The sequence below is a fragment of the Tupaia chinensis genome, unplaced genomic scaffold (genome assembly GCF_000334495.1).
Source record: "Tupaia chinensis unplaced genomic scaffold, TupChi_1.0 Scaffold000094_1, whole genome shotgun sequence".
Lineage (NCBI taxonomy): Eukaryota > Metazoa > Chordata > Mammalia > Scandentia > Tupaiidae > Tupaia > Tupaia belangeri.
The window spans coordinates 2,300,559-2,322,056 of NW_006159556.1; the positions used below are offsets into that span (position 1 = coordinate 2,300,559).

Consider the following 21,498-nt stretch of genomic DNA (forward strand, 5'->3'; position numbering starts at 1 on the left):
CAGGAGAGGTGACCTGCTAGCCAGACAAAAGACCCATGCAGACTACCTGAAATTCCTTAAAAGGATGTAAACCACACCGCTATCTTGGTTGGCTTTTATTATGGAACTGTTCCTAGTTAACACATAGACTGATTCTGCGGAGTTGGAGGAACACAACAACCTATAATCTTTTTTAAAAAAATTTACCACAGAGCAGGTACACTTGCCAGAGACAGAGAGAAAGGGAGAGAAAGGGAGAAATCATCCTTTGTGGAGAATGGTCACACTGCAGTCCCTTCTCCTCTCTCGCTCCCTCCTTTCGGGATTTTAGGCACACGTGCACATGTGCCTGGCACGTTTTTCAAGCCACCAGGTCCAGGATCCAAACCACTGATGGAACAAAAGGGTAATTATGTGATAGTAATCATTGCTTTTCACAGTGTCCCTGAGGCAGTTCCAAAGAAAATTGGCAGGAAAGCAACATAGGCCAAGGAAGAATACTATTTAGAAGACATGAGACTTGGTCTTTTGGAACTTCCATGTCCTTACCTGCAAAATGAGAGGGTTGACCTAGATTAGTGGACCTCGAACTTAGTTGTGCAGCCAGATGATCTGGAAAGTTCTTTTTAATAATTATTTACTTAATTTATTATTTTTATTCTCATAATTATTTTAAATTTGCTAATTTGCTATAGAGTACATGCACTCACCAAAGAGAAAGAGAGAAAGGGAGAGAGAGAGAGAGAGAAAGCAAGCCGCCAGGTCCAGGACTTGAACCACACTCAGCCATGTAGGAGTTCTGAGCCTTTAACCACCATGGCACCTGCTACTCCCGAAAAAAAGTTTTTAAAAAGATTATAGTTTGGGCCAGGCTGTGATCAGCTGGATCCCACATGGCAGACTGTGTGGTTTGAGTCTTGAACCTGATGCCTTGAGAAACATACTTAGGAATGTGTGTATGTGTACCCAAAGTCCCGAAAGGTGTGAGAGAGAGAGAAAAAGGAATTACAGTGTGACCATTCCCCACAGGGGCTACTTTCTCACTTTCCCTCCCTTTCTCTCTGGCAAGCATATCTGGTCTATGGCAATTATTTTTTAAGTTTTTTAAAAACGTTTATAGGTTGTTGTGTTCCCTCGACTCTACAGAATCTATATGTGTTATGCAATTTTTTTACACTGGTTATGTCAAAAAAGCTTAGTATTCACTGGTATATCTGACTAACAAAGACTTTATAATACCCTAAATATTCCATTGAAACAAAAGTTCTTGGACCAGAAGACAGTGTAATGGTTACATCGCTGGACTCCCACATAGTTAACCACAATTCAAATCCTAGACATGGTGGCTTCAAACTCATGCTGGGTATGTGTGTGCATGCATGCTGAAGATCCCAAGAGGAGAATGGAGGAGAAGGGATTGCAGTGTGACCATCCCTCCCCTCAAGGGATGACTTCTCGCTTTCTCTCTTTCTGTCTCTACGGCAAGTGTACTTGCCCTATAGCAAAAATCGCTCTCTCTTTAAAAGAAAAAAATTAACCACAATCATTTTAAAATAATTAGAAACATGCCATTAGAAAAGTACCAAACAAATCTGGGACCAGCAGTTGGTGTAATGGCTATGTCGCTGGACTCCCATGTAGTTGACCGCAGTTTGATTCCCAGACCCAGTCGCTTAAACTCACGCCGGGCGCATGTGCATGCATGCCCAAGATTCTGAGAGAAGAATGGAGAAAGGATTGTGTGTGACCATCCCCCTGGGGAGTGATTTCTTGCTTTCTGTCTCTCTGTCTCTGTCTTTCTGGTGAGCACACACACCCTATAGCAAAAACCTTTCCAAAAAAAGAAAAGTACCAAACAAATTCAGGGAAAATGGAGGGGAAGTTTGAATTAAACACTGAAAAATGGGGGGCGGTGGGGGGAATGATTCATTTTTCCAAGTCTAAACTAGTAAGAGCTGCGATACTCATGACTATCACATTGGTATGACTAACCATGAAAGTTCAACTCCTCATGGGCTGAACAGAGATGTGTGTGGTATAGTGAGCATGACCCTTCTCAATAACCAATACAGGCAATTGCCATTTTGCAACTCTACTAGCTCCTATTTTTCTCTCCCTCCTTTCAGGATTTTGGACACACATGCACAGGTACCTGGTACATTTTTCAAGCCTCCTTCTCCTCTACTCTCCTCATGGGATTTAGGGCAGACACAATGTGCCTGTCGTGTTTTTCAAGCCACAGGATTTAGGACTTGAACTATAGAGTTGGCCATGTGGGATCCAGTGCCTTACCCAACACCCCAACCTCTGTCCCCTGCCATTTCTATACAGGAAACATATCAATGAACTGATAAGGAATGTAAGCTCTGAAGTCAGCTCTATTGCCTGTTATCTATTCGATTTGGGGCTAGTGAACTAAATTTTATGAATTTTCATTTCATCAACTATAAAAATAAGATGTAAAAAAAGTACTACATCATAAAACTATTGTGGAATTTAAGTAAGATAATACTTATGATGTCTTTAGAATACCTGGAGCATAGTAAGTGCTCCATAAAATACATTTCCACATCATAACTTATTGTCAATCTACAGGATAGGGTGTATACTCTTCAGGCCACAACTCAACTTTCCACAGTTTGATGCATTGTATTCAGAACATCATTCAGATCCTCCTGCTGTGCAGTCTGACCACCAGTGCCCATCCCTGAACATTGTAGCCCTTGGTGTATTTATGTCTTATCCTTCAGCACCACTTCTATCATGCCTATCTATCCTTCTAGGCTGCTCCAAGTCCTAGCTTCTCATCATGTTTCTTGTATTCTTTTATTCATTCAACCTTAGCACAATATCTAATTACTTATTGTTTGTCCTATATGTATCTTCATGTGTAAAATTTACAGGAGGAGGTCATAGCAAACAAAAAAGTAAACATGTCAGTTGTGGTGCAATACATATGGGGCAAAGAATACACTGAGAAAAATAAGAAATAGATGAGTCATTTGTATTTCCAGATTCAGTGAGGTACATTTGTCTGGCAGCTTGGATGAGTTCTTTGATTTTAGTTAATACACTTTTCTTTTGTTGACATAAAAGAGAATGGTTGAGAGGCTTATTTAGTCACTAGATTTTATATAGACCTCAAAAGTCATCAATATTCATCTATCTTCTTTATTCCTGAGAAGCTATACCACTACCAGAAAAAATGGAAGCCATTTTTCTAAACTTTATCCTATGAGTAAGACAGAGAAAGATAGAGCATCTCAACAGGGTTGCAGTGCTGCAACCCACCCCCAGCCTCAGCCAGCCTGGCTCATGGGCAGACGCATGCCAGGCATACTTAGGGAGGCCTCTAGACAGAACTGGTAATCTTCCCATGTGGGTCTGCCTCGCAGAGCTTAGCACTTCATTGCTCTGCCATCTTCTGGTCCTAAGGAAAGTTCTCTTATCTTTATTTCTCCTGTTCCTTTGACCATTTTATGGTCAAACTAAATTTGCCATGTATCTTTCCTTTATTCTTTGTTAATGTTGCCATGCATTCTATTTCAGTAACTTTAAAATGGCAATCAACGGGTCTTGTGAAAAAATTTTCTGCAAATGAGATTTAAAGATAGTCAGGCTAAGAGAATTAATAAGTACTCAAGGTTTTCATGTTATTGATTGAATTATTCTGACGGTTCTAACATAATATTTTAAGTGAAAGGCACATTTATTCCGTTAGTTCCTCAAATATTTGATTTAAAGCTTAGCACACTAATGGAACCCTAATGCTACATTAAAATGCTCCATTCTTACCACAAACAATTTTGAGCACCAATTATATGTCAAGCCACATAGCAGTAGATTGGATTGTTTTATAGTGCCTTATCATTTTCTTGAAAATAAAGTAAGAATTCCTACTGCATGATCTATACTTTTGTTTTGTTTTATTCAGCACTTGAGTAGGCTTGAAGAGCCACATTTTGTCCTGTATAGAAGAATACAATTCTAAATAATGGGTATCTTAACCTTAATCCAACCAAAATGTCGTTTAGACATAATTATCTCTTATACAATGCCTGCTCCGGTGAGCAATTTCTGTAATAAATTTCACAGTTGAGGAATTAAGCCTTAGAAATGAGTCATTATGAAAAGAGTGAAGATAAAATAGACCAGCCTTGCGAGGGAGGCAGGAGAAAGACTGGACAGATGGGTTTTCTGGAGGGGGTGGGGTGGACACAGTAACACAGATCCAGTTCTGAAAAGGCACCCCAAGAGAGATGTTTAGTGATAACCTGGTGGTGATTTGCTATCCCTTTAATAATTACTGTACACATTCAGTATGTTAGCCTGCTAAAGAAATTACTTATTGTTCAATTCAAGTATTAATCTAACATAAGGAAATTGGGCAAGACCATTTTAACCAGATGAAAGAGAAGCAAGAAACTCACAAGATGGGTCATCCCTAAAAAACATAATTGATACAATGTTTTTAAAATAACAGAAAAGTTTCCTTTAAGGAACTAATGACTAGCCTAAAAATGTTTATAGATCCCTTCATGGAAGAAAGGATAAAGTCTGCCAACCCACCTTCTGTGACGCTTGATAGTGATGTTTATCAAGCCTACCTCAAAATCATAAATGCTTTTCCTCTTTCACCTTTCAACTGATATTCTTTTTTTAAAAAGTAATTATTTAATTTTATTTATTATTATATATATTTTTTAATTTCCTACAGGGCATATGCACTCACCAGAGAGAGAGAAAGGGAAAGTGAGAAAGCAAGTCAGCCAAGTGAGAGTCCAGCATCTTAACCACCATGTCACCTGCTGGTCCTCAACCAATATTCTTTTTTTGTTTGTTTTTTGGTAAAACCAGGCCACTTTAATGTTTTTTGTATGGTTTAGTAACTAATCTCTTGATGACCACAGACATGTAAGACTGTCTATGTTCAGAAACATCACAGTCATGGTGGTTTTCCAGATTAGTGTATCACTTTCAAAAATTACAAGGAGTTACTTGTATGCAACTGCTATCAAACCAGTAAGACAGCATTTATGCATCCATCATTTTCAGGATTGTTGATAACTTGAGCATATTCTCCCCAAGCAACCTTGGCTCCTTGTGTCACAAGGCCCAACTTGCTTGTGATATCCTCAATAACAGTACCTTTCGTGATGACACCCACAGTTGTATATAGTAGGGATGAGGGGTTCTTCTTTACACCAAGTATTGGCAGACGAAAGACAGCTTTCAATTCAGGATGTGTTATGTGGCCTTCTTGAAATGTAAGTCCAATTGACCTAATGATCTCTCATATTTAGGTGGTTTTCTAGTAAAGTCATCTCTAACAAAGACTTTTTGTACCCACCCTCTATCATGCCTTCTTTCTCTTTCCTGTTCAAGTAAATTTTAGTACTTCTGTTTCTCCATGGGCTTGAATTATGGGTAGAGGAACTTCCTACTTTCCCACTTTCTCTTTCTGTTTGTGTTTAATCATACTGGAAAGTACTTTAGCACAGGACTGCCTTCTCTGTCCAACAGATAAACAGATACTACTCCTGTGGAGTCTTTTCATCATTCTTTTGTTTGGTGTTCCTCTTTTCATGCATTGTGGTAGTTTTTTCATCTGTGTTTTCTCAGCATGGTGCTGTTTATGATAGAGCTTAGCCTTCAGACCAATCATCTTTTTTGCCTTCTTTGAACATTCATAAGTCTCTCAACTTTCCTTCTTTCTCTTTTTCTCCTAGTAATCCAAATGGTATCCACAGTGTTTACAATGTAATTCAATATATTTATTTTGTAGCATGGTGACTGCTCCAGAGTCACCAGGAGCAGCCTCCTGGATGCAAAGAAGTCAATTTTCAGGTCTCAGAGACTCATAAGTGGACCCGGACAACCGATATTCTTAAACTTTACCTCAAAATCATTCAAGAGCTTATATAAACCTTAACTATTTTTCTTGATTTCATAACCAATTCCTCAAGATAATATAAATACTTAATAATGGTTCTCCAGGTTGGGGCAGGGAGAGTGCCTGGATTTTGTAGACTTGGGTAGACTTTCCATGGTGTAACTATTCTTACCATGGTTAATTTCAAGCTCCCTATGTCTTGTTGCTGATAGTGAAGGTGGAAAGAGATAAGCACAATCAGCCTTGTGAGCCAGCACTACCATACTTCTGGTCATAGACAGGTTGTAGACTGGTATATTCCTATCTTTCACCACTCATATACCTTAGTAGTGCTCCAAAATTTCTACATAAAAGGTACTTGCGAGACCAACCTAATTAGAAAAGAAGGCTGCATAAGAAGTACTATTTATATTGGACAATAAGTTTACAAGGAGTGAGTAAGGGGCATGGAAAGGGATAGCAGAGATGAGAGTAGGTAAAACTCTATCTGTGCCATTTATCTGCCCATGGCATAGCCACCCATAGACATCTTCTGTTCTAGCCTTATTCCCAGTGTTTGAATCATCTTTGCAATCTCCTCTACATTCTCCTAATTACTCAGTTGGAAATGTTGGAATCACCCATGGATTTTTTTCCCTAGTTTAATTCTTACATACTACTATCATCAAATGCTGCCAATGTAACCATTTTAATCTCTTTTCTCTTTTCATTCTTACTAACATGGACAGATTCTTCCATCCCTCTGTTCCTCATACTTCATCTCTCTACCTGTGAGTTCCTGGCTAGTCAGTGCTGTAAGATGGGACAATTGTTTCTGGTTGACATCAAACTAGGTCTTCGGGAAGAATTAATCCTTCAAAAATGCTTTTCATATTTATCCCTCTTGCCTATGTTTTCTTTTATATACATTCATTAGAAATTCATTTTTTCCTCTTGCTTTGTATTCTTGGAGACAGTAGTGGTTAAGAACTTGAGTTTGGGAATCAGAGTTACTTGGTTTCGACTTCCAATTCTGCCACTTACCAAGTGCACTCCTTTGGCTAGCTGAATTTCCCTGAGCCTCCATTTCCTCATCTATAAAATGAAGACAATAATTCTTTGAAACTTGTTGTTAGGTAAGTAAATACCATACAGAGTCTGGCAAGTGATAATGGAAGGGGATACCAATCTCAAAAAGAAATGAGTCAGATAGTGGAAGACATTTTTTAAACTGTGCAAAGATGTATCTTATTTCATAGGTAATGGGGAACCATTAAAATTTTTGCACAGAGAAGTGTAAAATGTGTATGTTTCTTATTTTTTCTTTCTTCTTTTTTTAAGTTCATTTATTTCTTCCATGAATGAGAGGAATAGAGAGAGACAGGGAAACAATACCCCCAACAGGGTTTTGACTCTGCCGTTCACCTTCAGCTTCAACCAGTATGAGATCAGGAGCACATGCATGCCTGCATACATACTCAGGGAAGTCTCTGGACGTAAACCTAGACCCTTCCATGCAGGTCAGCCTCACAGAGCATCACATTTTACTTCTGCACACTGTTCAGTCCCCTGTGTGTTTCTTTTAGAAAGGTAACATTAGCATCAGGTGAAGAGTAAGTTTCCAAATCAACTGAATAGATCAATTAGTATCATAATGCACTGCCCTGTAGTATAATAAATTCTGTGAAGCCTGGTAGTGACAGAAGAGGTAGATTTGATAACTGGCAATTAAAGTATGTTTTCCTAACTGCATATCTTGACATTTAGTTAATTCCAAAAATATAGACAGAAAAATAAAAATAAACTTCTTTTTTGTCCCTTATATTGATGTTTTGACCTAATTTTGAGTTTGGCTTTAAGTCATCCTTGGATTTATTGTTCGAGGAATATATAATTTGAGGACTAACTGCTAGAGCTACCAGAAATAGAAAAGCGAGGTGGGGTGGGGTGGAGGGATCAACTGATAACCAGGAGTCAGAGAGTCTGGGAAACATAACTTAAGCAAACTTCTATTTTGCAGCCTAACACACATCACTTTAAAAAAGCATTTCTCAGCTGTTGACTTGAAAAATACTTCCATTGCCTAGTTGGAGCCTGTAGATAAACAAGGTGGATAAGAAAATTATAGCTTCCTTTAACTAGTTGCATGGCCAGGCTGACCTCCTTACATGGCAGAGGACAGATGGAAAGGGTGTGACCTCCTTGCATGGCGGAGAACAGATGGAAAGGGTGTTGAAGGACGGATTAGCACGAATCCATCACCGCTGATAGAAAACCCACAGGGTGCATGCGTGTTCAGTTTTTGCCTAGGTAAGGAGAATTGGCTTTTACATTTTTTATTATTTTTGAGTAGATAATACATTCATATACTTTAAAATTCAAAACATACAAAGGAATACAGAGTGAAAACTTTTCCACTCATACTCTTCCCTGGGCATCCAGTTCACCTGCTCTGAGAGCAATTTCTTATTTGCAGAAATATTTTCACAGCTGTAGGTTGGGTGTTACTGGCATTTAGTGAATTGGGCGGGGGGGGGGGGGGGGTGTGCTACAAGCGGGGGGGGGGGGGGTTGTTGCTAAACAGCCAACTATCCTGAGATTATTCTTCCCCCACAAACAACAATAAGGCTTTAATGTCATTAGTGCCAAGATGAGAAACTGTCTCAGAAAAGTGTCTACTTCCTCTTGAACAGATTAAATACATTTTCCGAAGTCTAGGATTCTCCACTCTACCCTAAGATCTATGCTGAATAGAAGTCTTCTGTGTTTCTGTAGTATATTTGGGGTTTTCTGGGTTTTTTTTTTTCTTTTACAATACTTTAATTCCATTTTAAATAATAACTTGCAGGAGTTATAAACTTTAAAACATGATTGTATCAGGGCCAGCAGTGGCACTGTGGTTAAGCTGCTGGACTTCCACATGGCCAACCACAGTTCAAGTCCCAGACCTGGCAGCTTGTTTTCTCACTTTCCTTTTTTCTCTCTTTCTCTCTGGTGAATCCATATGCACTATAGCAAACAAAATAATAATAATAATAAGCAATAATTTTTTTAAAACCCATGAATGTATCTTGTTTGTATTTATGTCCTGAGTATCTGGCACAAAGAAGGCACTCAGCTTATTAAATTAATGAATGGGTGTTAACAGTACTTCCTGTTTGTCTTAGTGTGAGCTAAGAGATTATTTTATTTTTCATCAAAAGCCATTCTTGGTTTTTTTTTCTTTTTTTTTATCCTTATTGGATTCACCTTTCCCTTAATTTCTAATGTCCATTTTCCTTAGACTTTTACAGACTTTTTTTTTTCTTACAGGATAGTTGTAGCAGGAAATGTCAACTGAATTAGAAATGTGGGCCTTTTCCCTGATTGGAACATCTATAAAGTAGTTTATTACCACAGTATTATGTCACTTAATTATATGTTATCTTGTTCACTGATAGCTTCTGATTGAATTGGTCTTGTCTCCTCAAATGGATTGAAATCTCCCTAGGACAAAAAGCAAAACTTTTATGTATTCCTGATGCTTAATTTAGTGTTTTACAGACTGTAAAGCAGAAGCGTGGCAGAGTCTCCCTCTCTCTCTCTCTCTCTCTCTCTCTCTCTCTCTCTCTCTTTATTTTCTTCACTATAGGGCACATGTACTTGATAGAGAGAAAGAAGAGAGAAAAAGTGAGAAATCATTCCCCCAGGGGGAATTGCCAGACTATAATCCTTTCGCCATTCTTCTCTCAGGATTTTGGACATGTGTGCACACACATCCTGCATGATTTTCAGGCCACTGGGTCTGGGACTCAAACCATGCAGCCAGCCACATGAGATCTAGTACCTTAACCTCCACATCACCTGCTTCCCCCCCCCCTTTTTAATCCCAACTCACAAACCAAACTCAAAGATCCTGATCACTGCTAATGAACTAATTCTTCACAAGAGCAGAGCACCCCAGCTTCCCTCAGACACCCAGGTCCATCTGACCAACAGTGAAAGGTACCTAGTAGCAGGTTTAGACCCCAAGCCCCAAAGAATTGACCGTGGACTTTGTCTTTTCCTGTGTTCTCTAGGACTAGTGCGTGAACAGATCCCCTTTCACATTTATGTCCATCACTGCAGATTTTGCCACCAGACACTTTGCCATCACTTAATGCGATTCAAGACCCAAGTGCGGAAAGCGGAGGAGTGCCTCCTCGCTGGTGTCTGACAGAAGCAGAAATCACTAATAAGCTTTCAGCCTGCTGCAGGCTGGTGGGCTTTCCCACTTAGATGCCCATCCCTGCACCTGGGAGATGCCTTGCCTGAAGGAAAGCGGGTAGAGTGGAGATCTGGTTTAGATGAGAAACTAGAATGGGGGTGAAGGGAGGTAAGGGGAGTGTGGCAGCCAGAGAAAAAGGCAGTGAGATGAACAGGTCAGGGAGGGACAAGTAAGGACAAGAATAATTGTTTGTAGGGCTGAGGGGGCGTTACTGGTGCTAAATTTATCCTGCAGAAAATTGGGATGCAGAGCAGCTTTGATCATATCTAACACAGGATTTTAAAATGCAAATGCAAAAAAAAAATGCAAATACTGAGCTGCTTAGTTTAACTTATCAGCTTGTTGTTTAACCATCCCTTAGCCCTGAAATCCTGTTGCATTCTCTGCAATTAAAACAAGCTTGCAATTGAAGTCCTTCAAAGCCTAATTGCAAAAGAAGAGGAAAACATTCAGATCTGGATATCTGACAGGTAAATCAAGTAGATAATAAGAATCAGCTTAATTAGAAAAGGTAAAAATAACCAAAACGTAAATATTTTAATCATCTCTTCTCCAGAGGGCTTCAAATTTAAAAAAAAAAAAAAGTAACAAGTTAAAAACAGAATAAAGACAACCTCGTTTTAGGCATTTATTTATCTTTTCACTTTTCTTGCTAGAGGGTGTGAGAAAGCACCCTCATTTGAGCACACATGCACATGTGTACCCAGGGTGTTTTTTAAGCAGCCAGGTCCAGGACTCAAGCCACAGAGCTGACCATGTGGAATCCAGCCGCCTTGACCACCACACCCCAGCTGGCCCTATTCTGGACATTTCTAAGCCGCTCATTGAGTTTTCGCCATGAATGATCTCTACAGGTGGGAAAACTGAGGAGTTAATTTCTAAAACCCGAGTCTTCGGTTTCGCTGGAAAAGAATCCCAAAGTGTACATCTCCCACTCAATCTAAAAAGAAGAGCTCGTTGCTATGTTCGCTTTTCTAGTTAGCTAAGTTACTGCTTCAAATGACGGTGTTTAGGCTGGGGTTTGAAGGACTAGACAATGAAGTCATTTCAGTGTTGGACCAGTTAAGATGGACTCTCTATAAATGTATTACATAATTCCTGCCTTCATAGGTGAATTATGGCAAAATAAAAATGTTTAAAAACGATTATCGATGATTGCTTCCTACTTTATTCTAAGCACCATGCTAAGTGTTTAACTCTTACTTAACTCTGTAACAACTCTTGGAGGAAGGTAAATTCTACTTTGTGACATATTCTTCATACCTTAGAGAAAAGGACATTCATGTGCAGTCTTGGAAAGGTTTCTAGTCATGGTTCAGAACACAATACTTCAAAATATGATGCCTTGGTATATTGAGTATTTTAAGCTGAAGTAATTTGAGATACAGAGGGTGCAGGAAAGACTCTAAGACCTGCCCCTTCTCCCTGAAGCAGATTATAAGACACCCCTGTGAGAGTTGACCTCCCTATACCCAGAGGAAACGAGCACCCCTGTCTTCAAAGAAGGGGTAAATTCTAGGTGGAATCTGAAGGAACAAACTTGACTAAGTTTCCTCCATCCCTTCCTGTCCTTCACATTTTTCCATGAATTTGAATCTTCATCAAGCCTAGTACAAAAACACTCAGACCTAACCATTTCTATAGATATTTATTTCCTTATGAAGGCACCATGTTCCATAAACTTATGTTAAATACATCTGTAGGCTTTTCTCTTGATAATCTATCTTCAGTCAGTTCAATTCCACAGCCCCTAGCTAGAGAACCTAGGAAGGTAGTAGAAAAATAGAGGTTCCTTCCCTCTGTACCAGCCACGAATCCCCTAAAATAATCTGCAAACACATGTTAAAAAAAAAATTTTAGACAAACCAAAATTTAACAGTTTATTTAAACAAAGTGTGGGCAATTCAAATCAGGCAGTCTTTCAGAAAATGACGTTTGAGGGACTCGGACTAGCCATATGGTCACATGGTATAAAAGTTTGTGGGGAGGAAAGGTAATGTACAAAAATGAAAGTGAGGGAGTGTGGCGAAGAAATCATTGGTTATAACTGGATGGTAGGCTGTAAGAACAGCCTAAAAGGTGGCTTCCTGTGATTGACTGAAGTGTGGCTGATGCGATTAGCTGTAATGTGGTAACCAGCTCAGGAAAACAGCCTAACATGTATGATTTCAGCTTATTCATTGGAATCCGAGTGTGGGAGTACAGCGGCCATGTTAGGCCAAAATAGTTTAATACATGTATATGTATTTCTAAAGAGAGGGTCCATAGTTTTCATCAGTTTCTCAGAAGAGTCTATAGCCCTTGAAATGGGATTACTTATGAAGAGCAAGAATTCTGTATTACTTAATTTAAATGAGGAATATGGCATGCTCCTCTACTGCTGTGCTTTTGGGGTGTTCTGTTGCTTCTCTTGCCTGATGATGCTTCATGGACCAGTGATTAAGCTCACCTCCACAAAAAATGTCTCTGTCTCTCGCCTGGGTAAAACTGACTAACCACATGGACTCGAGAACCAGGTGGTCTATATTTAACACGGTCTGCACTGCTTACTACGTGCATGACTTTGCCTCCGATTCCCATCTGCAGAGCAGCACTCAGCTCAGGACCATCCTCGTAGAGTTGTTGTGCAGATTAAATGAGTTCACAGGCAGAAGTGTCTGGAATGCAGAAAGTATTAAGTGAGTTCTTGTTGTGCTGTGGGAGTCTAATCTGTTGTGAATTTAGAAGCAATCTGTCCAAATTGTATTGGACAAAAGACAGAGGCTATTTGGGTCTTCCTGCGTCTAAAAGCCCCCTTTCCCTCCTGGTTTTTGCCCAGTCCTGGTTATAGTGGAGTCCAGTGAGATGGCAGATCAGACATTCACTTTCTGGAGTATGTTGACTAAGAGAACTGCAGGGAGGAAAGATGGAGCTCTTTCTCTTGAGTCTTTTATTAAAGCACCTGTTACTACTTGAAGTCCTAAGACATTGTTGGCTCCAGTCATCTTTCCATGTTCCCCATTCTGATTTGCATGAGCCACAGTTTGAAGGGAAGAACCAGTAGTTTAGCTAGTATCTTTGAAAAGTGCATTTCAGGCAGCTGTTAGTGCCAGAGTATGATTTTTTTTTTTTTTTGAAGGAAGAATAAAGAACTGCTCTTTCCGGCCCGTGGGTGTTTCCTGGGATTGAATCACCTCTCCTTAAAAGCACGCACTGGCAGGATCTGCTGGGGTTCAGAATGCAGAGAAGGCAAAGGTTTCTGATGAAAGAGAGCAGATAAGATCCAATTGACTAGGATGCCACATGACATTTCTTTTTCTTCCCTTTTTCTTGAGGATGAGTAGTCTCTTACTTCTTGCCTCACTGTTCTCTAGGGGGCTTTGTGTCAGCTACCTGAGGACACAAACGGCTGTCAGATGGCTGCAGGCAGAGGTCCCACATGCTTGCATAATATCGTTAACCATATCTGAAGAAAGACATCCTAGAGCCCTTGTTCTAGACTTGCAGAGTCCTGAATTGAGCAAAGGCAATTGCTACCTGCTGGATTGCCGCTGGGACCTGCAGGACATCAGTATCCTGCTGGGCAGGACTGCCAATTCTCCTGCCTAAGGCTCTTCTCACCAGCACAGCTCTGGAGGAAGCTACAGAGGGCGGGGACTGCCTATGGCCGGGCTTATTAAGTGTGGGTGTGTGTTCAGAAAACAGGCAGCCTGGCGTGGCGTTGTAGTGGAACCCACTCTTCTGAGAACAAGCAACGGTGGCGTCAGCTTTTCATAAGGTGTCCAGTTACATCACTGTCATTTCAGTGATGTGACATAGGCTGACCTTGGGTTACAAACTACTTGCGAAAGGAAGGCTCCCTACAGTAAGCTATATAGCCCCAGCTAGGTACTATTTTATAGTATGTTCATTCTGCTCACTGAGGTTTATGCTTAAAGTCAGACATGGGTTCTTGTGTATGTATATATCAGCTGTGCTTGCTATTGCAAATATTTAGACAAATTAAGTTCATTAGCAAATCAATTAAATGGGGGGGTAGGCATAGAAAGCAATCATGGATAACAGAGACAATGGGAGGAGGGTTGGACAGGGCAGAGGGTTAGGGATAGGGAATCAAGGATGGCAAAAAAAAAAACGCAAAATATACAAGACATAAGAAATGAAAAATTGTTGATAACACGTATGTTGATGTGCTTGATTGAACCAACAGACAGTGTATTTTGGATGAAAAATTCATTTTGTATACTATAATGATGTATAGCATATTAATGTTAAAAAAAATAAATTATATAAAAAAAGGGAAGGCTCCCTCTTCTATAAAGTTTGAGAGATTTATGTTTTTGTTTTTTGACACACACACCTCCCCCAATTACAGATAATGAGGAAACAGTGAAGAAAGGGCCTAGGCATTAGTGTTCATTAGAATCCAGTTCAACAGTAATTACAAGCATTCAACCTTGAGTGAGTTATTTAACTGGGCCTCAGCCTGCTGAAGCTGCGTAATGTTTACTCTGCAGTCCTGCTACATTGCTGGGACAAGGTTCTAACTCCTTGCTCATGAGTTTGAGGGTAGAAGTGCCAAAGGGATCAGCTCTCCAGAGCACAGTTTCCATTATGCTTAAAGACAGACTCACTTAGAGATCCATTCCCTTCTGTGTGATTTATGCCCAATTCGGATAGGAGTGGTAAATACAGAGAGCTTTATATGAAAATCCTTACTCACTGGTGCCAATGACAAAGACTCTCCTTGACCAAACTTTAGTCCAGTTCCTCTGAGCTCTCTCCTCAATGAAGTCTTGAGTTGACCAACCTTTGAAGGGTCCAGTTTTAGCAAGAATTCTGTAAAGCCAGTTTAGACAGAATTCCCCATCCTTGGTATCTGATCACTCTAGTCTGCCTTCAACCACAGTCTTGGTAAGTGGTTAGAAAGAGTCCCCTACCTCTGATGTCTCCTGTTAGTACTTTTCTATCCACTGATCACCCACCCAATCCACTCCTTGACTATAATTCTTTACTATTCTTACCATATTTGGATTTGAGCCATATCCCTCTTCTCTATTGTAATAATTTTGACATCACAATAGTCCCAATAAAGTCTTCTTTACCATTTTAACAAGTCATCATAACTTTTGTATGTAGCACAGATCAAAGCTTAAATATTGAGGTTCTTCTGAAGATGTTAACATATGGTGCTTAATATATGCCAAGATGCTATTTATTCTAAATGTTAAATCTGTTCTTCATGACAACTCCCTGAGGCAGTACCATGATCCTCAATTTATAAATTAAACTGGGAGGTTAAGTAACTTGCCCAAGCACACAGACCTAGAGCTAGATAGTAGAACTGGATAGGAGAACTAACCAGGGAAGACTGCCTCAGTGCCCACGTTCTTAAGTGTAATGTCACACTGCTCTCAGGGGACTGAAAATAAGACCGAAAGTTGACTCTCTCAGCTGCACACAGGATTCAAAGTTAAGTGGAAGAATAAAGCAGGGCGGCTTGGAGAGCTTATGCCCATCAAAGGGATGGCCCTTCTTTGCACCACCTAGTGGTTGCCATCTGGAAATGCAAGCCTTCCAACTTTTAAATATAATAGCAAGCGAAAAATCTAGCGTTTTATGAACAATCTCTTCAATTCAAAAGAAAAGGAACCAGAAAAGAAGATAAACAGAGGGTAGAGGGAAATAGAAGAGAGGGAGGATAAAAAAAAGGAAAGAGAAGACAGAGATGAGAAGGGGAGAGGAAACAGACGGGAAAACCATCCAGAACTCACACATTCACGCACTCACACCTACACACTCTGCAGAAGGGATTCATTCATTCTGGGAGCCACCTGTTCCTAACTTTAGTTTTAGAAGTTAAGAAATCTTATCTTAATGATCCCTAGTTAAAGATAAAGACATATACAATACTCCTCACCCTCACCCACCGAGTAATTACACTTTGAAACGATCCTATTTGCTCTGTTAGAGACTATAGACTTCCACCATTGGGTGAGGGAGTGGGGAGAATGGGGGAGTTGTCTTAGAGCTTGAGCAAGTCTCTCCTGGGCTCACGAAGATATTGTGACAATTTTAATAGCAGATATAGGGGACTTTGGAAAGTTTGTGCAAAAATGAAATTAAAGTATGAGTTTATTTTGGTGCAAAAAAAATTGAAATCTATTCATAGTTTTTTATATTATGTACACTCCTCATATTTGAGAGTAGCATTGATTTCTTCTCTAATAATAAAAATCAAGAGATTCTGAGTTTCGAGTGTTATCCAAGCAATCTGGGCCTTTCTTCTTGTTTTTTGACCTGATGGATAATTTTGCCTCTATTAACAAAGTGAATGAACGAAAATACCCTTCCAAAGTTTAGCTAATCAAATCAGCCTTGCATGGAAAATGACTTCTGAGAGTTTTGTGAAGTCATCTTCATCTATGTCTTCAACTTTACTGAACTTAACTGTACTGAACCTTGAGCTGTTTTCATATTTTACAGCCCCCTTTGGCAAACCAGGTTTCTTGTTTCCAGCCTCATCACACAGGACACATTCTGAACCCCTGACTTTATGAGACCTTCCAGCTTTTCATAGCAGGTGTCTAGTGCTCTTGGTTTAAATTGTCTAAACCTGGACTATGGATGCATAAAGCTTAATAAATAAGATACCATCATTTTCTTACTTCCCAAAACAACACTCTTTTTTACTGTGATTTTTCAATTATTAGTGATTTAGTTTTATTTATTATTATTATTTCAATTTGCTACAGAGCCCCTGTACTCACCAGAGAGAGTTGAGAGAAAGAGAAAGAGAAAGTGAGAAAAGAAGCCACCAGGTCCAGGAGTCAAACTAGGGTCGGCGGCCATGTTGGAATCCACATGGATAGCTTTAACCTTCATACCACCTGCTGGCCCCTGACATTAGTGTTTTTATTCATATCCATGCTATGGGTTAAAATTTCCTGAGTCTGAAGCGTGGCAAGATGTTAGAAGGGGCCATTTTGGAGGGAAATTAGATTAACGATTTTCTTTTTAGTTTTTTTACTATAAGGTGCGCGCACTTGCCAGAGAGAGGCAGAGAGAGAGCAAGAGAGAGAGAGAGAGAAAGTGAGAAATCACCCCCAGTGGGGATGGCCATGCTGCATTTTCTTCTTCTGCAGTCTGCTTACAATTTGGGGCACACATGCACCTGAACCTGGAGTGATTTTGAAGCCTCCAGGTCTGGGACTCGAACTGTGCAGTCAGCCATGTGAGATCCAGGGCCTTAACCTCCATACCACATGCTAGGCTCAGTTAATAGCTCTCTATTTAGGAGACCTTGGATTGTGTCTCGTGGTATGAACAGAAAAAAAATAGTAAGCTTCTCCCCATCGCTCTCAGGGTCTGAAGTATTTTTGGAGAAATGAGGCATTTATACAAGTAACAATGGTACAAAAACTGCACGTGAAAAGCTCAGCACGAAGAACACAGATGACCAACCTGTAGGAGTTTTTGAAGAGACACACTTTGTGATTTGAAAGCTTTAGAGGACTTGAGAAAGGAAATGTGATTTAAGTGGGGCCTTCAAGAATGGGCAGGCTTTTGAGGATGAGGAGGGTGGACAGTGGGAGAAACGGTATAACAAACACTGATGCAGAAGGAGAGGGGAGGACAGTTGGAGCACAGCAAGCAATTCCAACAGAAAACAGGAGAAAATAGAACATAAACCCAGAGCCGGGGACTGAAGGGGTTAAAAAAAAAAAGTGAAGCTAGAAAGAAGAGCTAATTTAGAGGAGAAAATAAATTCACTGTTAGATTTCAGCCCAATTATATTGAAGCGAAAGATAACATTGTATATTTTTCAAACCTGGGCTCCCAGATTTGATTTTGCCTTATTTTGACACTTTGTAGCCTGAGGGAAGACTGTGCTATTTGATAAATTATCCATCACATGCAAAGAAATAGGATCCTTGAATTGTGGAGCTGCAAGGGTCCCTAGAAATCATGTAATTCATTTTGCCAATGAGCTAATTTAGGGTCCAGGAAGATTAAGTGATTAGCCTGGGGTGATACAGCCTATTAGTTAAATATTAAAACAGGGCTAGCTGGTGGCTTGGGGGTTAAGGCAGCTTAACCACCACATGACCAACTGTGCAGTTCGAGTACCGGAACTAGTGGCTTGAAACACACACCAAGGGCATGTGCCCAAAATCCAACAGAGGAGACTGAAGGAGAAGAGGCTCAGAATAGCCTTCATCCTTGAGGGGTGCTTTCTCACATTCCTTCTTGCACCGTCTCTCCAGTGAGCACACACAACCTATAGCAAATTTTTTTAAATGCATATTTTTTATGTTTAAAGAACTAAATTAATGTATATTATATATACCAATATATAATATAAATATGAATATATATTATATATGTGAGTTAATATATATGTTATAGAGAGAGAGATAGTTAGCCACTAACCTCTGAGCCATTGCTTTGTTCACATGACCTAGTATGTCATTATCTTTTCTAAAAACTGTTTATCCACGAGTACATACATATAGTTTTACCCTGGAGCGTGTTCTAGATCATATCAAATCTAGTTTTTAAAAATTCAACCCTTCCCCGCCTTTGAGTACCTCCATCTTCCCTGTTTCCAACTCATCATTCTCCCTCCATTTAATAGCTAATATGTCTCCTTCTAAATATTTTTAGAATTTCTATAATTGTACAAGTTATGTATCTGTGTGTGTACAAACGTGTGTGTGGAATGTTTTAGGTCACTGTTTTATAAAAACAAAAATGTAGGTGCACTTTTCTGTGCCTTGTTTTTCCTCCAACCACAAGGACTCGTCCCAAGGTGAAAAGTTATAACCTAATTAGCCACATACTCGAATGCTTGTGTAATACTCTACAGTAGAGCTATGCCTTGATTTACCCATTCTGCCATTCATGAGGATCTGTTTGCTTCTAGTTTGTGCCTCTATAAGTAGTATTCTACTAAATATACCTGTATCCATATATGCTGGTGTTTTTTATTTCTATTGATAAGAGTTGGTATCATTGGGTTATGGACACGTATGTTTATTTTTTCTTTCTTTTATTTTCTTTGTATGTTTAAAGAACTGAATTGCTTCCCTACAAAAGGTATAACGATGCAGATTTTCACTAATTAATAGAAATATTTTCCTTTAGGCCAGCCCTATGGCCTAGTGATCAAAGGAGTTAAACCCCCCCTTCTCACGCTCCCCCATGGCTGACATTTGTTTGAATCCTAGCCCCTAGAGCTTTAAAAATACACCAAGAGTGTGTGTATGTGTGCCCCAAAACCTGACAGAATGGAGAAATGGAGGAGAAGGGATTGCGATGTGACCACACCTCACTGGGGGTGCTTTCTCTCATTCTCTGTCTCTCTCTGGTGAATGCATGTGCCCTCTGACAATTTTAAAATAAGAAACTTCCTTTCACTGTGTCTCCTCAGGCTGTGGTGTTTTAAGTCTTTCTTTTTTTATGTTTTTGCAAGTACAACTGGTGTGAAGTAAAATCACATTGTAACTTTATTTGCATTTATTTGACTGCAAATGAATTTGATTACCTTTTCATAAGCTTCTTGCATATTTGGGTTTCCTGTCGGGTAAACTGTGTTTTCATAGTCTATCCATTTTTCTACCCAGTTACTTGGGTTCCATGTAAACTTTTCAAGAGTTCCTGTATCACAGATATTTTAACCTGTCCCCTAGAATTGCAAACGTTTTTTTTTTTTTCAAATCTATTGTATTTGTTTTGGTATCTTTGGTGTGCAAACATTGTGAATTTTATCAAATCATCTATATTCATGTTCTCCCTTATAATGTTTGCCTTGTTAAGGGAAGACTACCTCTCCTGCCGGTAGATTATATAAGTGGTTCCTAGATTTTCTTATGGGATTGTTATTGATCTCATTATTTATTTTACACTTTAACCTCTAATCCCGCTAAGACATTTTTGGAATTGGTGTAAGATAAAGATCCAGGTTTCTTTTCTTCCAGATGAATAAACACTTTGCCAGACCCTGGTATTAAATAAGGTAATCTTTTGCCTCTAAATTGAAATGCCTCTCTTGTCATATATTAAATAAATCATTTCTATTTGGATCTCTTTCTAGCTGTTCTGTTTCCCATATCTATTTATGTCTGTTTCAATACTTCCTGATTTAATGACAGCTTTATAGAATTTTTTTGCTATCTAGGAAACGAGACTGTACAAATGAGCTGAAGTAGTTATCAAACCAGTAGATACATTTCAAGCCTATTTGCTAGACAGCAGTTGGAGGCAAAATAATATATGTGTCATTAATTTTTTTTTCAAAATCTTTCTTCCCAAGGTCTGTTTTCACACACGATGAAAAGGTTTAATGTGCTATGAACATTTACAACAGAAACATTTGGGAATATTTTTCGATCCTTACATGGTGTACCACAGTAACAGTCCTGTTTCCTCTGTCGCAGGCTGCCTGGTGCCTGACTGTGGCTTCACTCTGAGCTGCGACTGCTTCCCAGCAGGAAAGCAACTCAAGGGAGAACTCTGAGGTGTTCCTGAAGAGAAATTCCATGGGGACTGTACCTGACCCTCTGAGATCAGCCAAAACCTCCCTGATCACAGCTCCTGGAAAAGAGGCCCTGGGAGAGCCACAAGCCGCCTCCCCTCCGCATCCACCAGCTCTTCTGTGTAAGAACTCCAATGGCCTTTCCAGCACCCCTGCAGAACCAGACCTCAGCCCCAGGGCACCTGCAGAGGCCCTGATGCAGGCTTGCCAGCATGAGCCCACCAGGCCAGATATGTCTTCCCCTGTCTTCAAGGAGGTGGAGAAGGTGTCTCCCACACTCACCTCTCCTGGCAACCCCCAGCTGGCGGGAAGCAGCGAGCCCACGGCATCAGCCCTGAGTTCTTCAGCAGGTGATGGTGTTGTACACACACCCTCCATAATGCCAGCCCATCCGCACAGCCACCAGACCGTCCCCGGAGACCTGTCTAATGCCAGCCCTTCATCAGCACCTAAAGATTCTCTGGGGAAACCTCAGAGAACCTCACAAGGAGAGCGACTTGAGAAGTCAAGCTGTCCTGCAGGAGTCACCTGTGGGGGCAGCAACGCTCAAGTGTCCTGTGAGTTTCCTTCTCAAGAAACAATCCAGGGAAAGGTGCAGACACCACCCATAGCAGCCAGGGTGACGGGTCCGCCATCCTCTCCCACAGAACAGCCTGATGGGGAGAGACATAGAGCTCTCCACGACTCTGAGACGATGCCCTGTGACCCTCCAGCTGGAGAGGAAGGATGTGCGGAGAACAAGCAGCCCTCTTCCACTGCCTCGGACACCCAGGGCATGACGTCTCACCCACCCTGCCTTCCTGGAGAAGCCTGCGCCCCAGCTCCAGAGACCGTGCAGCTGCCCGCACAGCATCAGGAGGCCTCGCGGTTCAAAGAAGCCAGCAC

General features: G+C 40.3%; 1 protein-coding gene across 1 annotated transcript in view; it reads left to right on the forward strand.

Moving 5' to 3' along the window:
* Nucleotides 1–21,498, forward strand: part of GPRIN3 (GPRIN family member 3) — a 72,974-nt gene that overhangs the window by 44,007 nt on the left and 7,469 nt on the right. The window contains exon 2 of the mRNA XM_014585816.2: nt 20,516–21,494. Coding sequence (XP_014441302.1) covers nt 20,618–21,494 — 877 coding nt within the window. The 5' untranslated portion in view covers nt 20,516–20,617. The remainder of the gene's footprint in view (nt 1–20,515; nt 21,495–21,498) is intronic.